At 45.1% G+C, this 22,144-nt stretch overlaps 2 protein-coding genes and 1 long non-coding RNA gene across 3 annotated transcripts; 1 reads left to right on the forward strand and 2 right to left on the reverse strand.

Annotated features, from left to right (window-relative positions):
* Positions 1–486: 486 nt before the first annotated feature.
* On the reverse strand, positions 487–8,972 carry LOC137426692 (uncharacterized). The gene is made up of 6 exons (XM_078772577.1): positions 8,877–8,972; positions 8,669–8,737; positions 8,461–8,529; positions 8,247–8,321; positions 3,771–8,040; positions 487–3,536 (listed from the first exon to the last, which is right to left on the reverse strand). Exons 1-6 carry the CDS (start codon positions 8,970–8,972, stop codon positions 487–489), a joined length of 7,629 nt encoding a protein of 2,542 aa, XP_078628703.1.
* Positions 8,973–9,693: 721 nt separating this feature from the next.
* LOC144890877 (uncharacterized) lies at positions 9,694–15,527 on the reverse strand. The gene is made up of 3 exons (XR_013622551.1): positions 15,420–15,527; positions 9,931–10,156; positions 9,694–9,750 (listed from the first exon to the last, which is right to left on the reverse strand). It is a non-coding gene; the product is annotated as an uncharacterized LOC144890877 (long non-coding RNA).
* A 906-nt stretch (positions 15,528–16,433) lies between these two features.
* On the forward strand, positions 16,434–20,174 carry LOC137417683 (uncharacterized). The gene is made up of 6 exons (XM_078772578.1): positions 16,434–16,541; positions 17,513–17,656; positions 18,085–18,185; positions 18,481–18,976; positions 19,274–19,693; positions 20,027–20,174. Exons 1-5 carry the CDS (start codon positions 16,434–16,436, stop codon positions 19,646–19,648), a joined length of 1,224 nt encoding a protein of 407 aa, XP_078628704.1. The 3' UTR covers positions 19,649–19,693; positions 20,027–20,174.
* Positions 20,175–22,144: the final 1,970 nt, after the last annotated feature.

The following is a 22,144-nucleotide window of genomic DNA, read 5'->3' on the forward strand; positions in this document are numbered from 1 at the left end:
GTATTGTACCAAGGGAAAAAAAAGAAAAACCTCTTGTACCAAAGGAAAAAATAAAAAACAACCTTGGTGTATTGTACCAAGGAAAAAAAATCAAAAAACCTTTGGTGGATTATGGCAGTTCGTTATATGTTCTCAAATAAGTAAGGTAAGACATCTCCGCTGTGAGCTTGCCAAGAGGGTTCAGTCACACACGCATAGTATCACACCAAATCCCTCAAGGCTCACCCTTACAATGTCATTTGCGGAGGCCATTACTCTCTCTCTTGTACCAAGGAAAAAAAAAAAAAAACCTTGGTGTATTGTAACAAGGAAAAAAAATAAATGCCTTTGGTGGATTATGGCAGTTCGTTATATGTGCTCAAATAAGTAAGGTAAGACATCTCCGCTGTGAGCTTGCCAAGAGGGTTTAGTCACACACGCATAGTATCACACCAAATCCCTCAAGGCTCACCCTTACAATGTCATTTGCGGAGGCCATTAACTCAGTCACTGAGGCAATGGGGGTGGGTCGTTCACTCGCAGCACAGACGTGATGGGGAATAGACTTGGTCTTGTAGGTTCTGCTACCATGAGATGTTCGTGAAGATCTTGCACCTCTTGGTGTGTCGTTACAGTCCCACAATTGATCCACATCAACTCGCTGTTTGTGCGTTGGCATTTGATGAAGAGCTGGTAGCCGACACGTCGAATCGCCGTGGTGTTCTTGTGGCGAAGTCGTGCAATGGCTTTGCGCCATCTGCGCTCAAAGATTTGCCGTTGTTGCTGGTTTTGCTGGTCGCTGCCAGCCGCGGTGAAACCGGTGACAAGGACGTAGAGTCCCCAGGGTCGGTAGTGCATGTCCATTGTGAACTTGAATCCTTGTCCTGTATTGTGGTCAGTGAGCTGTCTCCTCAGACGACACGTTTCACCGATAAAGAAGACTTCGGTGTCCTTGGTGCTCACAAGCAGGTACACGAATCCGTCGTCTGTGTTCAAGTTCACGAGTTGTTGTTTGAACACCCTGTTGACCACACGGATGGGATTGTGGAGAACGTTGAGGCTTTGCAGCAATCCATCTATGAGTGCCCTGAGGTCGGAGGGTTGCCTCAGAAGCGTTCGTATGGCTGTCATCGTGTCCTCCACGTCTCCGACAAAGATAATGTCCGCCAGGCTGCGCACACGACTGAGAACCACCAACAGCATTTCGGGAGACCACAGTCGATACATGCTTTCTCGCTGGCTGATCTGTGTGGCCATGCGAACGCACGTTTGGCCGATGACTTTGTGGATGGTCGTGGCCACAAAATAACACAGTGGCCACTGGTATCTTCGACCCTTCGTCATTCTGCGGCCGACGATGCTTGGCACCGAGTATCTCCGAGCAATGCTGAATGTTCTCCATTCTGCAGGAATGTTTGCAAGGTTCGCAGGTGTCTGTCCCACCGGGATGAGGGTGATCCTGACACGTTGTTGCTGCAGCTGGGGCTGCGCGGCTGGCACGACACCCTTGTCCATGAGGGGTATCTGCCGCACCAGGCACAATTGTCCTTGTGAAAACCGTGGGACATGTTGAGTGTTTGCTGTGTTGTTGTATGTCAGCCGCATAATTGCACCTTCATACAGGAGTAGCTGATGCTGTTCGGAGCAGGAGTAGTTCAGCTTCCGACTGATGTTGAGGTTTGCTGGTTGCCAGTTCCCATTTGTGGTTTCGACCTCATCGACAGCAGCATACGTTGCAGAGTGTAGTGTTCTGTCGCTGCGTTTGTTTTTCAGGAATTGTTCCACCGCCACATCCACGGCTTGCTTCTTCCCGAACACTCGCAATACGTCCGCCGGCACTTCCGTCCATGTTTGAACAAATTGCCGAGGAACACAACGCCGTCGCATGATGTTGCAGAATTCGTCGATGTCTGCATCGCCCAGGTTGTTACGTCGCATCATTTCAATCAGACGGCGTAGCTGATGGTCACGGCTGCAGCGCACGTAATGTTGTAGGATGAGGATGCGAAAAGTGGTCAGCATGTAGCAACTGGTCCATATGGCCTGTCCTTTGATCGGTGCCAGCTGATGGTGGTCACCCGTGGCCACAATTAGAGTTCCACCGAACGGCACGGGGCTTGCGTTGAGCTTCCGCATGACCATGTCCAGAACGGCGAACAATTCGCCGGGAATCAAGCCAATCTCTTCGACGAACATGATCTTGATGCGTCGCAGAGCCTGCATTTTCAGTGGGGACCTGGCCAGGTTGTGCAGGCATTGTTCTGCAATTCGTCGTACCGTGCGTGTTCCAAGATCCACCACCGGCATGCCAGTAATTAGATGGAGGTGTTCACCACCGAGACATCGAGCACGTTCAGATGTATATGCCACGAGAAGTGTGTTGAATCCCAGCGACATGGCGTACACTTGCGACACCAGGAGCAGAAAGGTTTTGCCTGCTCCAGGACCACCGACGAACAGAGGGAACCGAACGGACGCATCGCCTGTGTGTTGGAGCGCGTCAATCGCTGCCACTGCGTTGCCGAGGGCGATTCGCTGCTCCTCCAACGACTCGTCCGATTGGTTTTCTGCTTGCTGGAGAACAGGTGAGTAATGCACAGGTATGCCAGACTTCAGTGCTGCAGGGTCAGGAAAGTTGGGCAGGTTCTGAAGACTCAGGGCATCCACCGCTGCGTGTCGTCGACTCGTTTCCAGCTGCTGTAGTTGTGCATTGGCCGTTTCGCTGATGGCTGCGTCTGTTGCCAGAGGCATTGCTTCATAGATGAAGTCGCCGTCCAGGAAGAAACGCTTCAATCCGGCCACCACCACACGCAAAATCCTTTGGAACTGTCTCGTTCCGATTGGGAGCCACATGAGTTGTTCTTCGATGTATCTGCGTGCCAGTTGGTGAATACTCGCAACGTCAGTTACTCCGTCAGGAATCAGGCCAGCTTTTACAAAAGCACTTTTCAGTTCAGGGCAGGAGTACAGATCAACCTCTGTGTTGAATTTGCCCATGCTGAGCAGGAGATGGACGAGGAAACTTGGCAACACAAATGGTGTCACGGCTGTGAAGACCACGATGTTGTTCTGCACTTTGGTGACGTCGACGAATTTGTGGTAAAAGTTGGACTTTTCACCACCAGCAGCACCGTCGTGTTCAGCTTGTAGGGGAGCGAATATGGCCCGGTACATTTGAGCAGCCTGTTCAGCACGTGAAGGGATGTCACTTTGCCTTTGTTGTTCCACGAATGCCACAGCGTCCTTTACATGTGCTTGGCGCAGGCGTATTCGTTGCGTGTTCCCGCTGATCCAGGGACATGAGGCGAGGTCGGCGTCGATGTCGTACCGCTTGCACGTTTTCATGCAGAACCACCGGCTGTAGGAGTGCAGATCATCAAACAGCATCAACTCTGGTGGGCGAACGGAGAACTTCCAGGTGCTGTCGAGGTAGTAGTACCCGTCGAGCAGTTGCTGAATGACGATGGTCTGGTTGTATGTAAACTGTCGCCATGCTGGGAGTCCTCGTCGTGCTTGCACTGCTTCCGGTGTCCCTCCTGCTGCTCCCGCTCCTCCTGCTGCAAGAAAAGGGTGTTTCAAAATGAACGGCATGGTTTGTTTAACTCTCATTGCATCAAGTTAAATATAATTTCAATACAAAATACTTTTCTGCACTCATGACAAATCAATGTCCTTTATAAAATGATATAGGTTTTATTTGAAAATGTTACAAAAAAACCATTTCATCAAAAAACGTTCACCTATTCCATGCACATCATTAATTATGTACATCACACGTCAATTCTGCATACCTATGTCGTCCACATGCTGTCCCCCACGTCGTTTTGTCACAGCCGAACGATACTCTGGTGCTTGTGTCGACACGTGTGTGTATTCCACATTGGTCGTGATGAAAGGCAGCCGGAGACTGTGCCACATCATCTCGGGCAAACCAATTTCCTTCGCCATATGTTCTCCTCCAGGCTTGGTGGTCTTCATCGTTTGTCCAGAGGTTTTTGTATTGCTGAGGTCACCGAGCCGCACGTCAACCGTGTCGTGTGGCGTGTCCTCGCTGCTGCTGCTGCTGCCGCTGGTGCTTTTGAAATCAGCTTGTCTCTTCTCATCCACACCGGCAGCATACTTGCACACATAGGCCACTTGGAATCGTGTGTCACACAGCTGAACGTTGGTGCAGGATTGCAGAGCGAGCCAGAATCGTGGTATCGTGGGGACGAAGGTTTCCTTGGGTTGAGCCGGGTAAGTGTATTTTCCTCCAGCCAGCGTTCTGGGCACTTTCAACCTCCCAAAAACATCTCGTTTTGCCAGTCCGAGCTCTTCCAACAATTTCAGGACATCTGGATCGTACAGGTTTGGTCGTTCATCAAAGTCGTACTCGAACGAAGGTGGGTGTTGTTGAACACGACACTTCCAGGTACCGTTGGCCATTTTCCTCTGACACCGGTTTTGTGCGTGGCTGCAGTCATGCACCTGTACTTTCATGCACAGAGCGTACATGTCACAGTAGTCGTCAAAGGTTTCGACGAAGCCGTCTTCCAGTAAACACCTCATGGTCATACGAGCACTTTTGCTGAAGATGTGCGAGATCTGACATCGTATCCGGCTGAGTTTTGTCTTTTCGTCCTCGTTCTTGACCTTGAGAAAGCCATGGATATGGGGCCGATTACCAGGACTGCCGGTCGACTGAAACTCGTAGCGGGCCCACAGCGTCTGCACCTCTCCACACGGTTGTTCTGGGCTGTGCTCCAGCCAATGTAGAAAGTAGCGGCTGGTTCTCTCCCACGCTCTGCACATGATGACGCAGTAGGACTGATGGATGTGCTCGACGTTCACGTGATGTGGGTTCTTGAAATTGCGACGATACAGCTCCTCGATAGCTCGTGTGATGGGTGCCACTCCAAAGGTTTTGCTGTCATTGCAGGTCGCGGTGATGAAGTAATCAAATCCGCCCATGTCTTTCATCAATGCAGCAAGTCGGTTGACTTGTTGTCTGCCGTCGAGTTCATCAAACTTCATGCAGGTTTCTGTGTTGCTGCTGAATCCGATGTTTGGAGGACGTAGGTGTTCCAGGCCTTTTTTCACAGCGACGACAGCAGAGTTGTAGTTGAGCTGATGGTTCAGCAAAACGTCAAAGGTCCATTGCAAGTATTCACAGTCGTGCGACGTAAGCAGAGAGTTGTCGCGTAAACGAACGCACATGTGATCTTGCAACGTGGCCGTTTGTCCTCCATGACGTCTCTCCAGTTTTGTATACAGAGCAGAGGGCAGTGCTCCGATGATCGACTGTCCCACCGACGACCAGAAAATTGTTGGGAATAACACACCCTCCGGATACAGCAGTGGGATCGTGTCTCCTGGTGTCACCGCACAGATGTGTTGAAGGACTTGCTGCGTTGCCACAGCCGGTTTTCTGGCGTAGCTTGCTCGTGTCATCACTCTCAGGTAGTCGTTGAGTACGAAGTGACCCAGAGTCGAGAGTGTGGCATGTGACGTTTCCGACATGTACAGCGGCACGAGTGTAGATGATGTGGTCAATGTTGGCGCGTCATCCGGGAAGTCGTCTCCAGCAATGACGTACATGTCGGCTGCTTCAACAGCATCTTGAGGCTCGTCTTCAGGATCAATGACATCACCGGGCATCATCACCGGGTTTCTGAGGTCATCAGCAGCGGCACCGGGGACGTTCCTGTCGTCGTTGATGGAGGCACCACCCTCGCCCTGGACGGGGAGATCATCGGTGTCGGCGTCGTCACGCTGTCGGATCAAACCACATGCAGCGTCGTCACGCAAAAGTTGTTTCGCATGTTTTAGGCAGAGTCCAGTGTCACATTGGTATTTGGGTATTCCGTGAGGACAGCGCCAACGCAGAGGAGTTTTGCAGTGTCCGTAGCAGCAGCGATAACCCGTTTTTCCATGCTCTCTGATCAGGAGTATGTCGGGATGGTTCGCACAGCGCAGTTTTGTTTGTCCACCGCACCAATTGATAGCTTCATTCCGAGCTAGGGAGTTGTCACTGTTGTCTCTGGCATATATCACGAGAGCCATTTTCCCGACATCGTGCACTGGTGCTGGTGCTTCAGTTTGTGCTGTTGTCAGATTCTGCCAGCCATGGGTACTGGTCCATCTGAATGCAACGTCCACGGTGTAGGGTGTTTCAACAGGAGAATGAACAGTAAGGGCCAGAAGCAACGACCATTTCGTATCCGCAGATTGTAATGGTAGTTCGGCGACCCTTATGCGGCGTGCTGCTCCCGTGTGTTCAGCCTCTGTTGTGTACACGTGCCTCGTCAGTATCACCACATCGTTGTCAGTAGCTGATAGGATGGTGGACACATCGATATCTTCATTCCGATGCAAATGGTGATGGGAAACCCTTGAGCAATGGTGACAAAGCAGGGTTGCAATCTTCCTTTCAACCAGTGTATGGTGCGGCTGAAGGTATGCATTTTCAACAGATGCATCTATTGCCAGCAACTTTGGAGAAGGGTACTGATTTATGAAGGTCCCTTGCATGTAGTTGCACAAGCGAACGCACAGCGATTGTAGCGTGATGATGATTGGATCCGCTCGAAGTTGCAACGTCGCTCGGACCAGTAGTCTGTGTAGTGGCCGACAGTGGACTATGCAATGCAATGCACACACAAGGGCCCGTCCAGCTGAGTAATCGCAGTGAGGCCTTCGCCGTTGCACGTACGGTACATTGAACGGGGGGTGCCCTTTGTGTTGCACGCTGTGAACCACAACGAGACAGGCAGCGGTTCCATCCGTCTTGCTCCGGACATCGTCGTCAGCGGCAACTTGCTGCTGCCGTGCATCGTTGTCCTCCGCCTCCTCCCCAATGACAGTTTGCCGGGAGTGGAACGCTTTTGCCATTTCATAAGCATCACCGACATGGATGTACGTTCCGGATCTCGAATGCTTTGCGACGTGTTGCTGCACCGGTGGTGGGAATCGCTGCATCACGTTCCTCACGTACTTGCGCCCGTATGTCTGCGATTGACACATGAAGTGTCGGACATCGGATCGCTCGTGTAGTGTCAGAGAGCAAGCTTGCGACTCGTGTTGCTGCATTGTACCTCGTGGCGATTTTGTTCTCAGCGAGAATGTTGACAGTCCTCGTCCATCGCCTTGTTGTTTCACCACGTTGTACGATGTGTTGTACTGCCTCGTATGTCCAACTCTCACAAAGTTTGGAGTCACCACCGCCGGTGCCATGTGGTCAGGATATGTTGTTGGTATGTGCCCGAGGATTGGATGTGTCGGAACGTGGAGGTATTGATGGTCACCTCCTGCGTGCACACTTTTTGAGCACGTCACAAGACACAGGCCACGTGTCGTATCCATGACCAAAGCGGGTGAAACGTACCACTTTAGGTCCTTTGTCTTGTATGGCCAGTTGGGTCTCGCACCTGTGAGGTAGGTGGCATCCGCTTTGAAGCCGTTGAACGATGGGATGAAGGTTTTCAAGTAGTGGTGCAAGGGCAACAGTTCGGCACGCTCCCACAACAAGTCGTCCACGAACAGGTTACACCCCATGGGGCACACGACCGTTGGAAAGGCCGTTTTGTTGAGCAGAGTCTGCATCTGGAGAAGACGTGGTCCATCGACATGCAGCATGTGATCAAATTCACGCAGTTGCTTCGTGATATCAGTGAAGATGGGTTTCTTGGCGGCTAACGATTGCTTAACAGGCCGCGACACATCGTTGTCAAGCAGCATTTGTTTCCACATCTCACGTAGCTCGTCCGATAGCAGTGCAGAGAATTTTGATGGATCCACTGGCTTCTTTCCCGACAGGTATGTCCACAGAACAGCTGGCCATGCAAAAAGCCAGGCGTTTTTCGCATGAATGTCGGTGTCCCTGTTGATATATTGATGACAGTGCCAGCATACAACAGCGTCAGCATTGATGTTCGGCATATCCCCGTGCTTTCGTCGAACAATGTTGTCTGGAATTGGATGTTCCACAAAGTCAAACAGCTCTGTTCCATTTCTGTGACACAATGCACATGTTGGACGACGTACAGGTCGAGCAGCAATGCTGGAATGTCCTCCATCATTGACCTGGAACAAATGAAAGGAAGAGCAACCTAGTTTAATATATAGGCAACATCAAACAAAGCAAAGCATTACTAACTACCATTGCCATTGATAGGACATATATTTATTTATTCAACATCTGTGTTGTGTTTGTGTTGTGTGTTCTTTCAAAGTATCTTTATTTTTCATTATGACATTTAGTAGACATAATGACGACGTAAACTCATTACCTGAGAAACTTGCTGCTCAGCTTCACGCACATGAGTAAGTAAGTGCGTCGGGTCACCATTATGTTGTGTAGGCACCTGGAAAGCAAAGTGAAACAACACCATGATAATGATAAGTAACACACGGGCAAGTTAGTCAGGTCGTGCAATCAATAGTCGTAACAGTGATATAAAAATATCAATATAAACTACATAATTATACGTCAATAATAAATACCTCAGCAATATGCTGCTGAGCCTCATGCACATGAGTAAGTACGTGCATCGGGTCACCATGTGTCAGCACCTGCAAAGCAAAGTGAAACAACGCCATGATAACTTACACTAACACACGGGCAAGTTAGTCAGGTCGTGTAATCAATAGTCGTAACAGTGATATAAAAATATCAATAGAAACAACATAATTATACGTCAATATTAAATACCTGAGCAATATGCTGCTCAGCTTCACGCACATGTGTAAGTACGTGCGTCGGGTCACCATGTGTCGGCACCTGCAAAGCAAAGTGAAACAACGCCATGATAGGTTACACTAACACACGGGCAAATTAGTCAGGTCGTGTAATCAATAGTCGTAACAGTGATATAAAAATATCAATAGAAAGAACATAAGTACACATCAATAATAAATACCTGAGCAATATGCTGCTCAACTTCATGCACATGTGTAAGTACGTGCGTCGGGTCACCATTTGTCGGCACCTGCAAAGCAAAGTGAAACAACGCCATTATAGAACGTACTTTGTTTCATGTCGTTTGCAGCAATGTTTGGTTGACACGTCCATCATATCATGCACGTGTAACATGTAACGTGTAACGGGAATGAAATGTTGCTGAAATGCAATCAGAGCTAGTTGTTTTACCTTTATAGTAAATAAATAAATAAATACATTAATAGGGGCTGCAGCATTCAGGTAGGTGAAATAACAGATAGAAGAAAATGTTGACTTTTATAACATAATTTGCAGGTTGTATCATCGACCGACCGACCGACCCCGCTCTGCATTTACACAGGCCAACGACGGGTCACCTGCAATGTATTTATTTGCATTCCAAATGCTGGATCCACGTTAGGTATAGATGTTGTTGCCTCGATGTCCATAGCTTGTGGTTCATCATGTGTTGGATGCACGTGAGGTATAGATGTTGATGCCTCGATGTCCACAGCTTGCGGTTCTTGATGTGTTGGATCCACGTGAGGGATACCCTGCAATAAATGTAAATAATACCAGAGATAGTCACATAATTATTATGCGAAATTGGGTTTCATCAAAAGATGCATTTGTTTTGTTAGCCACAAAAAAAGGACAGATACCATACAATACCATTGTTTACGTGGAATGTCAATTACTATATATTTGTATTCCCAGGCATCGTTCACGTTACAGTAAGGTATGGAGCGTGAGCTGATGAACTTACATGTTGTCTCCTTGCGCAGGTTAATCTGTTATGGCCTCGTTGATGACATATGGAACAGGTTTTCCTTGGCTTGGCTTTCCCCATATTCCTGTTAAGTAATGGAAGGATATGGATATCGGCCACGTACATGTATGAGTAAACAAACATATAACAACATAACTATAGGCCAAAGTTAACTATGCAAAAGTTATTCAACAAGCAAAGCAAGTTCCTTTCGAGTTGCTCGCAAAGATGAATTTGCAATTAGTGTGAACCTGTGACCTCTCACCTTCAACAGCCACCTATGCTTGATCGCACCAGTGATTGCCGACAGTCTTCACCGTCCTCGTACCCTGTGGCACGTCTCGTTGCACCAAAACCAGGACCTGTTTTAGGGGACTAACACACACACTTCACACACTTCACACACTTCACACACAAAAACAATACTTACCTTGGATTTCGTTGTATTTTTTAAAAAGACTCCTTGGCTATTGTGGATACGTCCAGAATGCCTGTTTACAACAAAGACACCACGCACGGGTAGAAAAGTAAGGATTTATAACCTGCGAGGGACCACATTTTCTAACTTTGTAATCACACTTTAAGAAACTAACTAAACTATTGTGTCCGTTGGTCAATTTTGTTGGTCAATACATGGACGAATGTCATGTCAAATCATAAGCATACGTGTGTATTTGGTTATTTGTTGAAGAAAAAGTCATTGATAAAAAGAAGAAATGTTATTGGGGACAGAACAGAACCCTGCAAAGTGTGGACACAATGCAGGTATTCACCACAGGCTCTAAAGAAAAGCTAAGCAGGTAAAAATGATTCTGATCTTGTGTGACATTACATCTTTCATTCCATCTTTCATGATCATTTTGGAGCCAAGCAGGTTCATGAGTCGTTATCAAAATAATTCTAAACCATATGTTCTGGCATGTAACATGACAACGTTAACAAAGGAACATTGACACATAATTAATTCGGTGTGAGAGGTGAATTTAATTGATATCAGCGAAAACTCGCCTTAATATCCTAATGACACCAACACATCTCACACTAAGCCAACTGGGAGTCTGATGGAAGACCTCAACACGACATTATAAACATGTTCGTTCACACACACACAGAGAAACACACACACACAGAGAAACACACACACACACACACACACACAGAGAAACACACACACACACACACACACACACAGAGAAACACACACACACAGAGAGAAACACACACATACGCAGAGAAACACACACATACGCAGAGAAACACACACACACACACACACACATACAGAGAAACACACACACACACACACACACAGAGAAACACACACACACAGAGAAACACACATACACACACACACACACAGAGAAACACACACACACACACACACACACACACACACACACACACACACACACAGAGAAACACACACACATATACAGAGAAACACACACACATATACAGAGAAACACACACACATATACAGAGAAACACACACATATACAGAGAAACACACACACATATACAGAGAAACACACACACATATACAGAGAAACACACACATATACAGAGAAACACACACATATACAGAGAAACACACACACACACATACACATATACAGAGAAACACACACACATACACAGAGAAACACACACATATACAGAGAAACACACACATATACAGAGAAACACACACATACGCAGAGAAACACACACACACACACATACGCAGAGAAACACACACACACACACACACACACACACACACACACACACACACACACACACACACACACACACAGAGAGAAACACACACACACATATACAGAGAAACACACACACATATACAGAGAAACACACACACATATACAGAGAAACACACACACATATACAGAGAAACACACACACATATACAGAGAAACACACACACATATACAGAGAAACACACACACACACATACAGAGAAACACACACATATACAGAGAAACACACACATATACAGAGAAACACACACACATATACAGAGAAACACACACACATACACAGAGAAACACACACATATACAGAGAAACACACACATATACAGAGAAACACACACACACATATACAGAGAAACACACACACACATATACAGAGAAACACACACACATATACAGAGAAACACACACACATACACAGAGAAACACACACACATACACAGAGAAACACACACACATATACAGAGAAACACACACACATATACAGAGAAACACACACATATACAGAGAAACACACACATATACAGAGAAACACACACACACACATATACAGAGAAACACACACACACACACATACAGAGAAACACACACATATACAGAGAAACACACACATATACAGAGAAACACACACACATACACAGAGAAACACACACACATATACAGAGAAACACACACACATATACAGAGAAACACACACACATATACAGAGGAACACACACATATACAGAGAAACACACACATATACAGAGAAACACACACATATACAGAGAAACACACACACATATACAGAGAAACACACACATATACAGACAAACACACACACATATACAGAGAAACACACACACATATACAGAGAAACACACACACATATACAGAGAAACACACACACATATACAGAGAAACACACACACACATACACAGAAACACACACACATATACAGAGAAACACACACATATACAGACAAACACACACACATATACAGAGAAACACACACACATATACAGACAAACACACACACATATACAGAGAAACACACACACATATACAGAGAAACACACACATATATACAGAGAAACACACACACATACACAGAGAAACACACACACATACACAGAGAAACACACACACATATACAGAGAAACACACACACATATACAGAGAAACACACACACATATACAGAGAAACACACACATATACAGAGAAACACACACACACACATACAGAGAAACACACACATATACAGAGAAACACACACACATATACAGAGAAACACACACACACATACACAGAAACACACACACACATACACAGAAACACACACACATATATACAGAGAAACACACACATATACAGACAAACACACACACATATACAGAGAAACACACACACATATACAGACAAACACACACACATATACAGACAAACACACACACATATACAGAGAAACACACACACATATACAGACAAACACACACATTTATACAGAGAAACACACACACATACACAGAGAAACACACACACATATACAGAGAAACACACACACATATACAGAGAAACACACACACACACATACAGAGAAACACACACATATACAGAGAAACACACACACATATGCAGAGAAACACACACACATACACAGAGAAACACACACATATACAGAGAAACACACACATATACAGAGAAACACACACATATACAGAGAAACACACACATATACAGAGAAACACACACACACATATACAGAGAAACACACACACATATACAGAGAAACACACACATATATACAGAGAAACACACACACATATACAGAGAAACACACACACATATACAGAGAAACACACACACATATACAGAGAAACACACACACATATACAGAGAAACACACACATATACAGAGAAACACACACACATACACAGAGAAACACACACATATACAGAGAAACACACACATATACAGAGAAACACACACATATACAGAGAAACACACACATATACAGAGAAACACACACATATACAGAGAAACACACACACACATATACAGAGAAACACACACATATATACAGAGAAACACACACACATATACAGAGAAACACACACACATATACAGAGAAACACACACACATATATAGAGAAACACACACATATACAGAGAAACACACACATATACAGAGAAACACACACACATATATACAGAGAAACACACACATACAGAGAAACACACACACATACACAGAAAAACGTGCACACATACAGAGAAACACACACACATACAGAGAAACACACACACATACAGAGAAACACACACACATACAGAGAAACACACACACATACAGAGAAACACACACACATACACAGAAAACCACAGACAGAGAAACACACTGACAAACACACACACACATGTTTTTTAAAAAGACTCCTTCGCTATTGTGGATACGTCCAAAATCCCTGTTTACAACACCACGCACGGGTATAAAAGTAAGGATTTAACACCTCAACAGGAATTCAGGAAGACCTCAACACATGACATTATAAACATGTTCGTTCACACAGACACACAGTAATACATACACACATAGAGACAGAGACACATAGATACACAAAGAGAGACACAGAGATAGACACAGAGACACACACACTCACAGAGACACACACTCACAGAAATACACACACACTCACAGAGATACACACACTCAGGGAAAACACGCACACATCCCCCCCACCCCTAACACACATCCCCACACACACACCCCCACCCCCACACACAGACATTCCCCCTACCCCCCACAAACATACACACACACACAACCGAACCCCCTCCATACGCACACATATCCCCACCCACACACACAGACCTCTACACACATGCACATCCACACACAAACACCCCTACACCCCTCCCCCCACCACACATACACACACCCCCCACCTCCACACATACACACACCCCTCCCCCCCCACACACACACATTCCCCCTACCTCCCCCCCCCCACATACACACATATCCACCCTCCCCACACACAAACACCCCCACACCCCTCCCCCCACCACACATACACACACCCCCCACCTCCACACATACACACACCCCCCACCTCCACACACCCCTCCCCCCACACACACACACATTCCCCCTACCTCCCCCCCACATACACACATATCCACCCTCCCCACACACACACCCCCTCACCCCTCCCCCCACCCACATACACACCCCCCACCTCCACACATACACACACACACATCCTTGTGAGCGGAATATCTTGAAAAATAAGCAAAGTACCAACTTCTAATCTGGTGTGTGGGTGTATCTAAGCATAAGGAAGAACGCTATTGAAAATTGGGTCGCCACGTCAAAATCAAAGATGGCCGCCACCATGTACGTCTGAACCTCGTGAGCGAAATATCATATCATGGCAAACCCTTCGGAAAAAAAAAAAAAGAAGACTTTTCCACTTTTGGGTCTCCGTCCGAAGCCACGCTCCTGCCTTTACAGCCCGGAGGTTCCACCGTAGGGCGTAAAGGCAGGCACAGGGAAAAGCAAAGGCACACGTGTTTTTGGTGGGGTAATATCCCCCCCCCCCCCCCACCCACACCCCCCACCTCCATACGCACACCACAACCTCCCCCCCCCACACACACACACACACACATCCATCCCCCACACCCCCCCCTCCACACACACACACACATTCGCCCCCCCTTCCATACGCACACCACAACCGCCCCCCCCCCCACACACATACACACACATCCATTCCCCCCCACACACATACACACACATCCATTCCCCCCCACACACACACACATCCATTCCCCCCCCCACACACACACACACTCAGCATTAAAACACACCAGTTTCCTCTTCTTTCTTATGACTATGAGGGTATAATGAGCCTTCGTTTACATGGTTATGATCACAGCATTAAATAATCATCTCGAGCCGATGACGAGTAAAGCTCGAGCCGCCATTACCACGTTATCATACAATCACAATATTTACGTTTCAGCAGACGATCCTTGCTGCAGGCCACGATCTACTTTTGATGGAAAATCACCACAGGCAGAACGAAACAGCTCGAATATGAACGTCGATCAGCAGACAAACGCCAAAGAGAAGTTCAGTTCAGGAGCGATGGGTCGCGGTATATACCGTAATGCTGTTGGAAAAGTGGGCGTGGTTTCCTAGGGGAAGATCGAGATTAAATCGACCGTCGTTGGTTAACCAGAAAAATATTTCCAACAGTTGAAATAATTATTGTTTCCAACAGTATCCAACGAATACAATTCGAATTCTAATAAAATCTCAACTGAAAAAAAAAAACCGTTTATTCGTTCTTGGCGCGAAAAAATATATTGCAACAGGTTGCATCATCCAAAATCCACGTTGATGACGCGGTTCTGTAATTTTCCACGCCGACGCCGACGTTTACACGTCACGTGACGTCTTGGAGGTCATGTCTATTTAAGGCTCTCGATTTGCTTGTTCTGTTCCAGTACGTTTGTGATTTCCAGACTTGTTGCAGTACGTTTGTGATCTCCACACTTGTTCCAGTACGTTGTGATCTCGACACGCTTCCGAGGTTACGTACGTTTTCTCATCTTTACCGGTGTGGGTACCTATAACTGTGTCTTTCATAAATAAGAATTTTCCGAATTTTCCGGTTTCACTTTCAGCCATTTTATACAAATGTATCATTAAATATAATATGATTTGGCATGTTCTTCGACTCAAACACGACACTGCATTTACCTATCCGCTATTGTGGATAGGTAAATGCAGTCCGGAAATGTCCGGAAGCGTACATAGCGAGGCGTACACAGCGGGGGCGCCGTACATAGCGGCGGCGGAGCGTACATAACGCGTTTTTTTTTTTTTTACAACATGTGTCTTGCTTTACAAGTAAGCAATTACATTACAATACAGTTATGAGTAATACAGTAATTGTGTTTTAAGCTTTGGTTTCGTTATTGCGTTGACGATCGAAGTTGGTTATTGCTTTTTTCCCCCCTGACGATGGACATTATCGGAGAGCAGGTTCATAGAATATTTGTATTCTCGGTGCCATCACATCTCGGATCTTTGTCATCAGGAAGTCGGAGTAAAGGAAGCATTTTTGTGAAGGTGAGATATATCTCAAAGCGTTTTATACTTATAGTCACTTGATATCGTCAATTTTATAGCCACATTACATATAACAATCAGACTTTCATTTCATTTGGCCTGTAATTTTAAAGGAACACAATGCTCAGAAATTAATGAAAATGAGAATGTTTAGCTGAAAACGTCACTATAATTACAAGGAACAGTCGAATGAGAATACCGTGTGTGTGTGTGTGTGTGTGTGTGTGTGTGTGTGTGTGTGTGTGTGTGTGTGTGTGTGTGTGTGTGTGTGTGTGTGTGAATAAGAGACAGAATTGTGAGGAACAGAAATGAAAAAACGAGGTGTGTGTGTTTGGTTGTTTGTTTGGTTGCTCGGTTGGTCCATGGGAATACCATAATTATGCGTGTTGTGTGTGTGTGTGTGTCTGTGAATAAGAGACAGAATTGTGAGGAACAGAAATGAAAAAACGAGGTGTGTGTGTGTGTGTTTGGTTGTTTGTTTGGTTGCTCGGTTGGTCCATGAGAATACCATAATTTTGTGTGTGTTTGTGTTTGTGTGCGTGTATAGGAAATGTTTGGTTGTTTGGTTGGTCCTCTAATCTGCTGATAAAGAATATCAAAGTTGTATAAAAAAAAATTGTGTTGTGGATCTAAATGAAAATTGGATGCAACATAAAGATTGAATGTAATTCGCATGTCAATATAAATATAATCAACAATGCTGGAGCTGTATTAAATTATATCATTTTGTGTGCTCAATAAATAGGCACTAAAATTACAATTACAATACATTGTGTGAATTACAAATGTACACATGGTGTCCTTTCAACGTCATAATGTAAATATTATTTTCCCTTCCATGTAATATGTAATATGTAACATGCAACATGTGACTCTGTGTGTACGTGTACGCTGTCCTTTGTTCTTTTGTTCCGTATGGCATTTGTAATGACTGTGCAAATTGACCTAATAATTAATGAATGATTTTACAGATGTCACACATCCTAATGAAATACTTGAAAGACAACGACTTGGAGATGGCTGTGCAGCGTGCCATGCGTCCAGGCACCAGCATGATTTCGTTCACCCGATTGCGGAACGTTAAGTGTCAAAATTTGACATATATGATGGCCCAGGTAGGTGAAGTGAAGTGAAGTGAGGTGAAGTGAAGTGTACTATTTACACTACATAATTATACACTTACTTTTCCGTTTTTTATTTCAAACGGGATTACAATTAACAGTGCCATATTAGTTGGCATGTCAACATTATATAGTAAGTGATAAATAATGCATTATTTGACGTCGTCGTCACGCCATTTGTCATTGCAATTGCAAAGCAAACGGTTTTGCTGTTTTTTTTCCAACTTTCAAGGAAATCAATAATTATTATGCATTTTTGAAAGCTACGTTCATTAGTAATGAAGTTTTAATGTTCACAACAAATTAACACCCCATGTATGATTCTATATCTATCTATCCAAATAATATAATATAATATATAATGTTGATCAACTCACTAACGAACTAACTAATTATATTTATCCAATGTTTATGACTTGCAGCTTCTTCACATCAAGGTTGGCTCACCAACCAGAATGCCGACATCTACTGTCGGCAAAATCAGAAAAGTGGAGATGCTATTCATGCATCTGATACTCCTCAGGTGTGTATCATTTGTTTGTGTATGTATGGTGTTTAACAAATATGTAGAGTGTGTGTTGTGTATTTTACAGAATGTTTACATAAATGGTGTTGTAACCTATTGTATTGTATTGCTTGCACCTTGTCATGTCTGTGATCTTTAGGAAATGAAAACCTCCATTGATTGATTGATTGATTTGACATCGTTTCATGTGAAACGTATGTGCTGTGCTGTGCTGTGCACATTGGTAGCAATTTTCTGTAGCTCAGCCTGTCGTAAAGCCGACTATACATTCGCATTTTCATTGTTGTTGCAGAGAAATCCGTGACGGCACTCTGTTTTACATCAAGTGTAAAACGGCCAAGGACAGCAATAAGCTTTTCCTGAAGCAAAACCAACGATGGATCGGGACATTTGTCCTGGTGAATGAACCTGTTTACTTTGACACGGAGTTGTTCGGCATTCCATTGGTAGAAACGGATTGTCCATTTCTCCCCATCACACCCGATTGGCAAGGCATAGAAATTGTTACCCATTCTGCGGCTCGTGTCGTGGATGGCAAAATGAGTGCGCTGTACTCAGTTGTCGATGACATGATGCTGGGTCATGAAAGCATCGAGTTCGGATGTGGCAATGCAGCATGTGATGGTGTCCATTCCAACACAAAACCTTGCTTTTCGCTGGATGGAGGAATGTCGACTGCTATGTCTGTTTTTAGTTGCAGGATCTCGTCTCGGGAGATGAACATAGTCGCCGTGAAGTATTCATCGCGAGATCTGGGGACTTACTTTTTGCACCCAGCTTACCTCATGGTAAGACTGTTTACATCAACGTTCAACAACATTGGCCCTTTAGAATTTATTTTTTCTTTCATGTCAGTGTAATATTGTAATTGAAATTATGATTGTAATGAGGGGCCAGCAACATGTGCAGTAAGTAATGCAATGTAATGTAATAGTTGTGTAAGTAAACTCACTAAAGTTTAACACTACACTACACTACACTACTACTGTGATATGGTCCTTGATATTGATAAAGACGACAATGAAAGTAGTGATCGTTGCGACACGCAACATGCATGTCAAACAAATCGTGTTCTCCTTTTGCAGAGTGGAGAAAATGTGACAGTCTGGGACGAAGACGACATTCGCAAACACGTGCGTTTAGTCCTGCATCATTATGCAAGTGCTGGCATAAAATGGATTATTGCTGGCTGGAGCAAACCTTCCCAAAAAAGTGAACAGACGGTTGCGGTTTCCAGACTTTTCCACTTGTCCCTGGTCAAGCCGGAGCGTCGATTGGCCGACGCGCCGATAATGCTTCCCCCCAAAAAGGCCTTGCCAAATCCTACAGTTGATGCAATCGATGACACAGAGGACCCTTGTCAAAGTCAAGAAGACATCGGGGAATCGATCCATGTTGTGCCACCTGCTCTTGTTGGACGAGGTGACAACGTCATTTTGGAGCCATCCCAATCACCTTGATTTCCCCCCCCCCCCCCCCCCCCCAAGGCCAACCACGACAACGAGGTACGTGCACATCCATGACCCATGCATGCCTGACAACAGAGCAACCCATTTTTTGCTGTGAATGTGAATAAACACACAATGTAATGTCGCACACAACACAACACAACCCCTTTTTCAAGAAAGAGAGCAGCTTGGTAAATTTTGTTTTTGTTCACTTAACTTGAATTACACGATCGTCACTACAAGTAAGTGTAGTTTAGTTTTCAGGATTTCATGGTTTTTGTACTCCAGGATTTGTCAAACACAACAATGTCATACGTCATATGTCATATGTCATACAAAACTTTTGTATACTTCACTGATTTTCTGGTACTACAAACATTTTTTTTGCAGCCTTTGCAAATGCATGGGCAACATGTGAAGTTGAGGTTGCCGTCCAAGTGGAGCAAGCGTGTGGATCATTGAAGACATTTCTGGTTTTTCTTTCCCATTGAAAAGAATGTCAATTGAAAGACATTTCCTTTATTGCAATTTTGCAAGTTTTTCCTTAATAAATATACACATTTTGTTACATATACCTTTCCATGCATACGTACATGGTGTTGTTTTTTTTGTTTAATAAACACGTTTTGGTCCATTTGGAGTTTGCTTGTCTATGGCCGTTGACATAGATATGTATATTTTAAACATTGCTTTAAGCACAATAATATTATTTTGTGCCATCACAATAATATTAATTTGCACAATCATAATAATTAGCGATGCATGTTGTGCCACCTGTTGTTGTTGGACGAGGTGACAACGTCATTTTGGAGCCATCCCAATCGCCTTGATTTCCCCCCCCCCCCCCCCAAGGACGACCATGACAACGAGGTACGTGCACATCCATGACCCATGCATGCTTGACAACAGAGCAACCCATTTTTTGCTGTGAATGTGAATAAACACACAATGTAATGTGACTTGACCTGACGTGTCGTGTCGCACACAACACAACACAACCCCTTTTTCAAGAAAGAAAGAGGAGCTTGGTAAATTCTGTTTTTGTTCATTTAACTTGAATTACACGATCGTCACTACAAGTAAGTGCAGTTTAGTTTTCAGGATTTCATGGTTTTTGTATTCCAGGATTTGTCAAACACAACAACGTCATACGTCATACAAAACTATGCCACCCCACTCCATGCATCATGTTATTTGCAATTTTTGCCTAGTGTGCCAACTACACCAGACAAACCTTAGGCATTATCAGAATACACCCCTCTTTATCCTTTAGTTCAGTGGGGATACTTTTTTTAAAAAGAACAAAACAGCATTTCGGGTAACTAAATATAACTACTTTTTAAACGACGACTATCATTGATGGTCGAAATGAATGTTTTTGAGATTCCAAGTTTAAAAAAAAGAAATGTTTTTCAGCGACGCATCCATACGTACGCGACGGAAGCACATCGATTTTTGTGATCCCGCACAAAAACCAGCACGTACGTCATGCCATAAATAACGTATAACGAGGAAGGGACCAACACACACCGCGCCACACCACGTAACCCTGGCAGGGGCATTTTATTGTTTATCGCATCATACGCCGCATCCATAAATACGTACCCATCGCAAGTTCGTTTTGTGGAATGGAAGCACGTATACGCACACGTAACGACGTTCCATCCACGGTCTATCGCACGATACCACACCATATACCATAGGTCTTTTAAAAAGCACATTAGCCTTTCGTGTGGAGTGGATAATTTTTTTTTTTTAAATAACACAACAGCATTTCGGGTTCACTAAATCTAACTACGTTTTTTAACGTTTCCATTTTCAGCACACACACAGCACAAGCACAAGCCAAGCACAATCGTCTTTAGCGTCCCTCAAAAGGACCTTGCCATGCGTTCGATTTTTTGTGACGCGCGTCGGTGCGGCGGGCACCCACCCGATATTTTCCACACCCACGGGCACACGTGGGCACGCGTCGAGTGTCTTTTGTGCCACCCACCCCCGGGGCCTGTCGCCCCCATTAGGACTCCCCCCAGGAGTGATTTCAGGCCCTTTCCTGGGCCCACACACACCACAACATTCCGTATGTTACTCGTGTCGTGTCTTCTGGTTGTAAAGGGCGGAGAAATAATCACGAATCGTGACGAAGTCACCCAGAAGCAAAATCCCGCCCCCTCGCATCTTCACCAACATAGTCCAGGCCCGAAACCGCTCATAGAACTCACAGAGGAAAACACTAAGGGTTTGGGCGCCCAAACGGCTATCTCGAGAACCACGTAACTGCGGAAGCTCAAACCGGGCTTGAAACGTGCGCATCCGAATATTATACAACATACTTGTTTCCCGGTTCGATTCGGCCAAGGAATAGCAGAGATAATTGCAATTAAGTGAGCCGTGACGTCACGGATCGCGCCGGCGGTAATGATATGGTAATCTATGCAGCACGACATGGTCCTCACGTCACGCAAGGCGCCTTTGCCGGCGCAAAACGGCTCTCTCAGGGTCAAACTC

This window comes from Myxine glutinosa, chromosome 2, assembly GCF_964187855.1.
Source record: "Myxine glutinosa chromosome 2, kmMyxGlut1.1, whole genome shotgun sequence".
NCBI lineage: Eukaryota > Metazoa > Chordata > Myxini > Myxiniformes > Myxinidae > Myxine > Myxine glutinosa.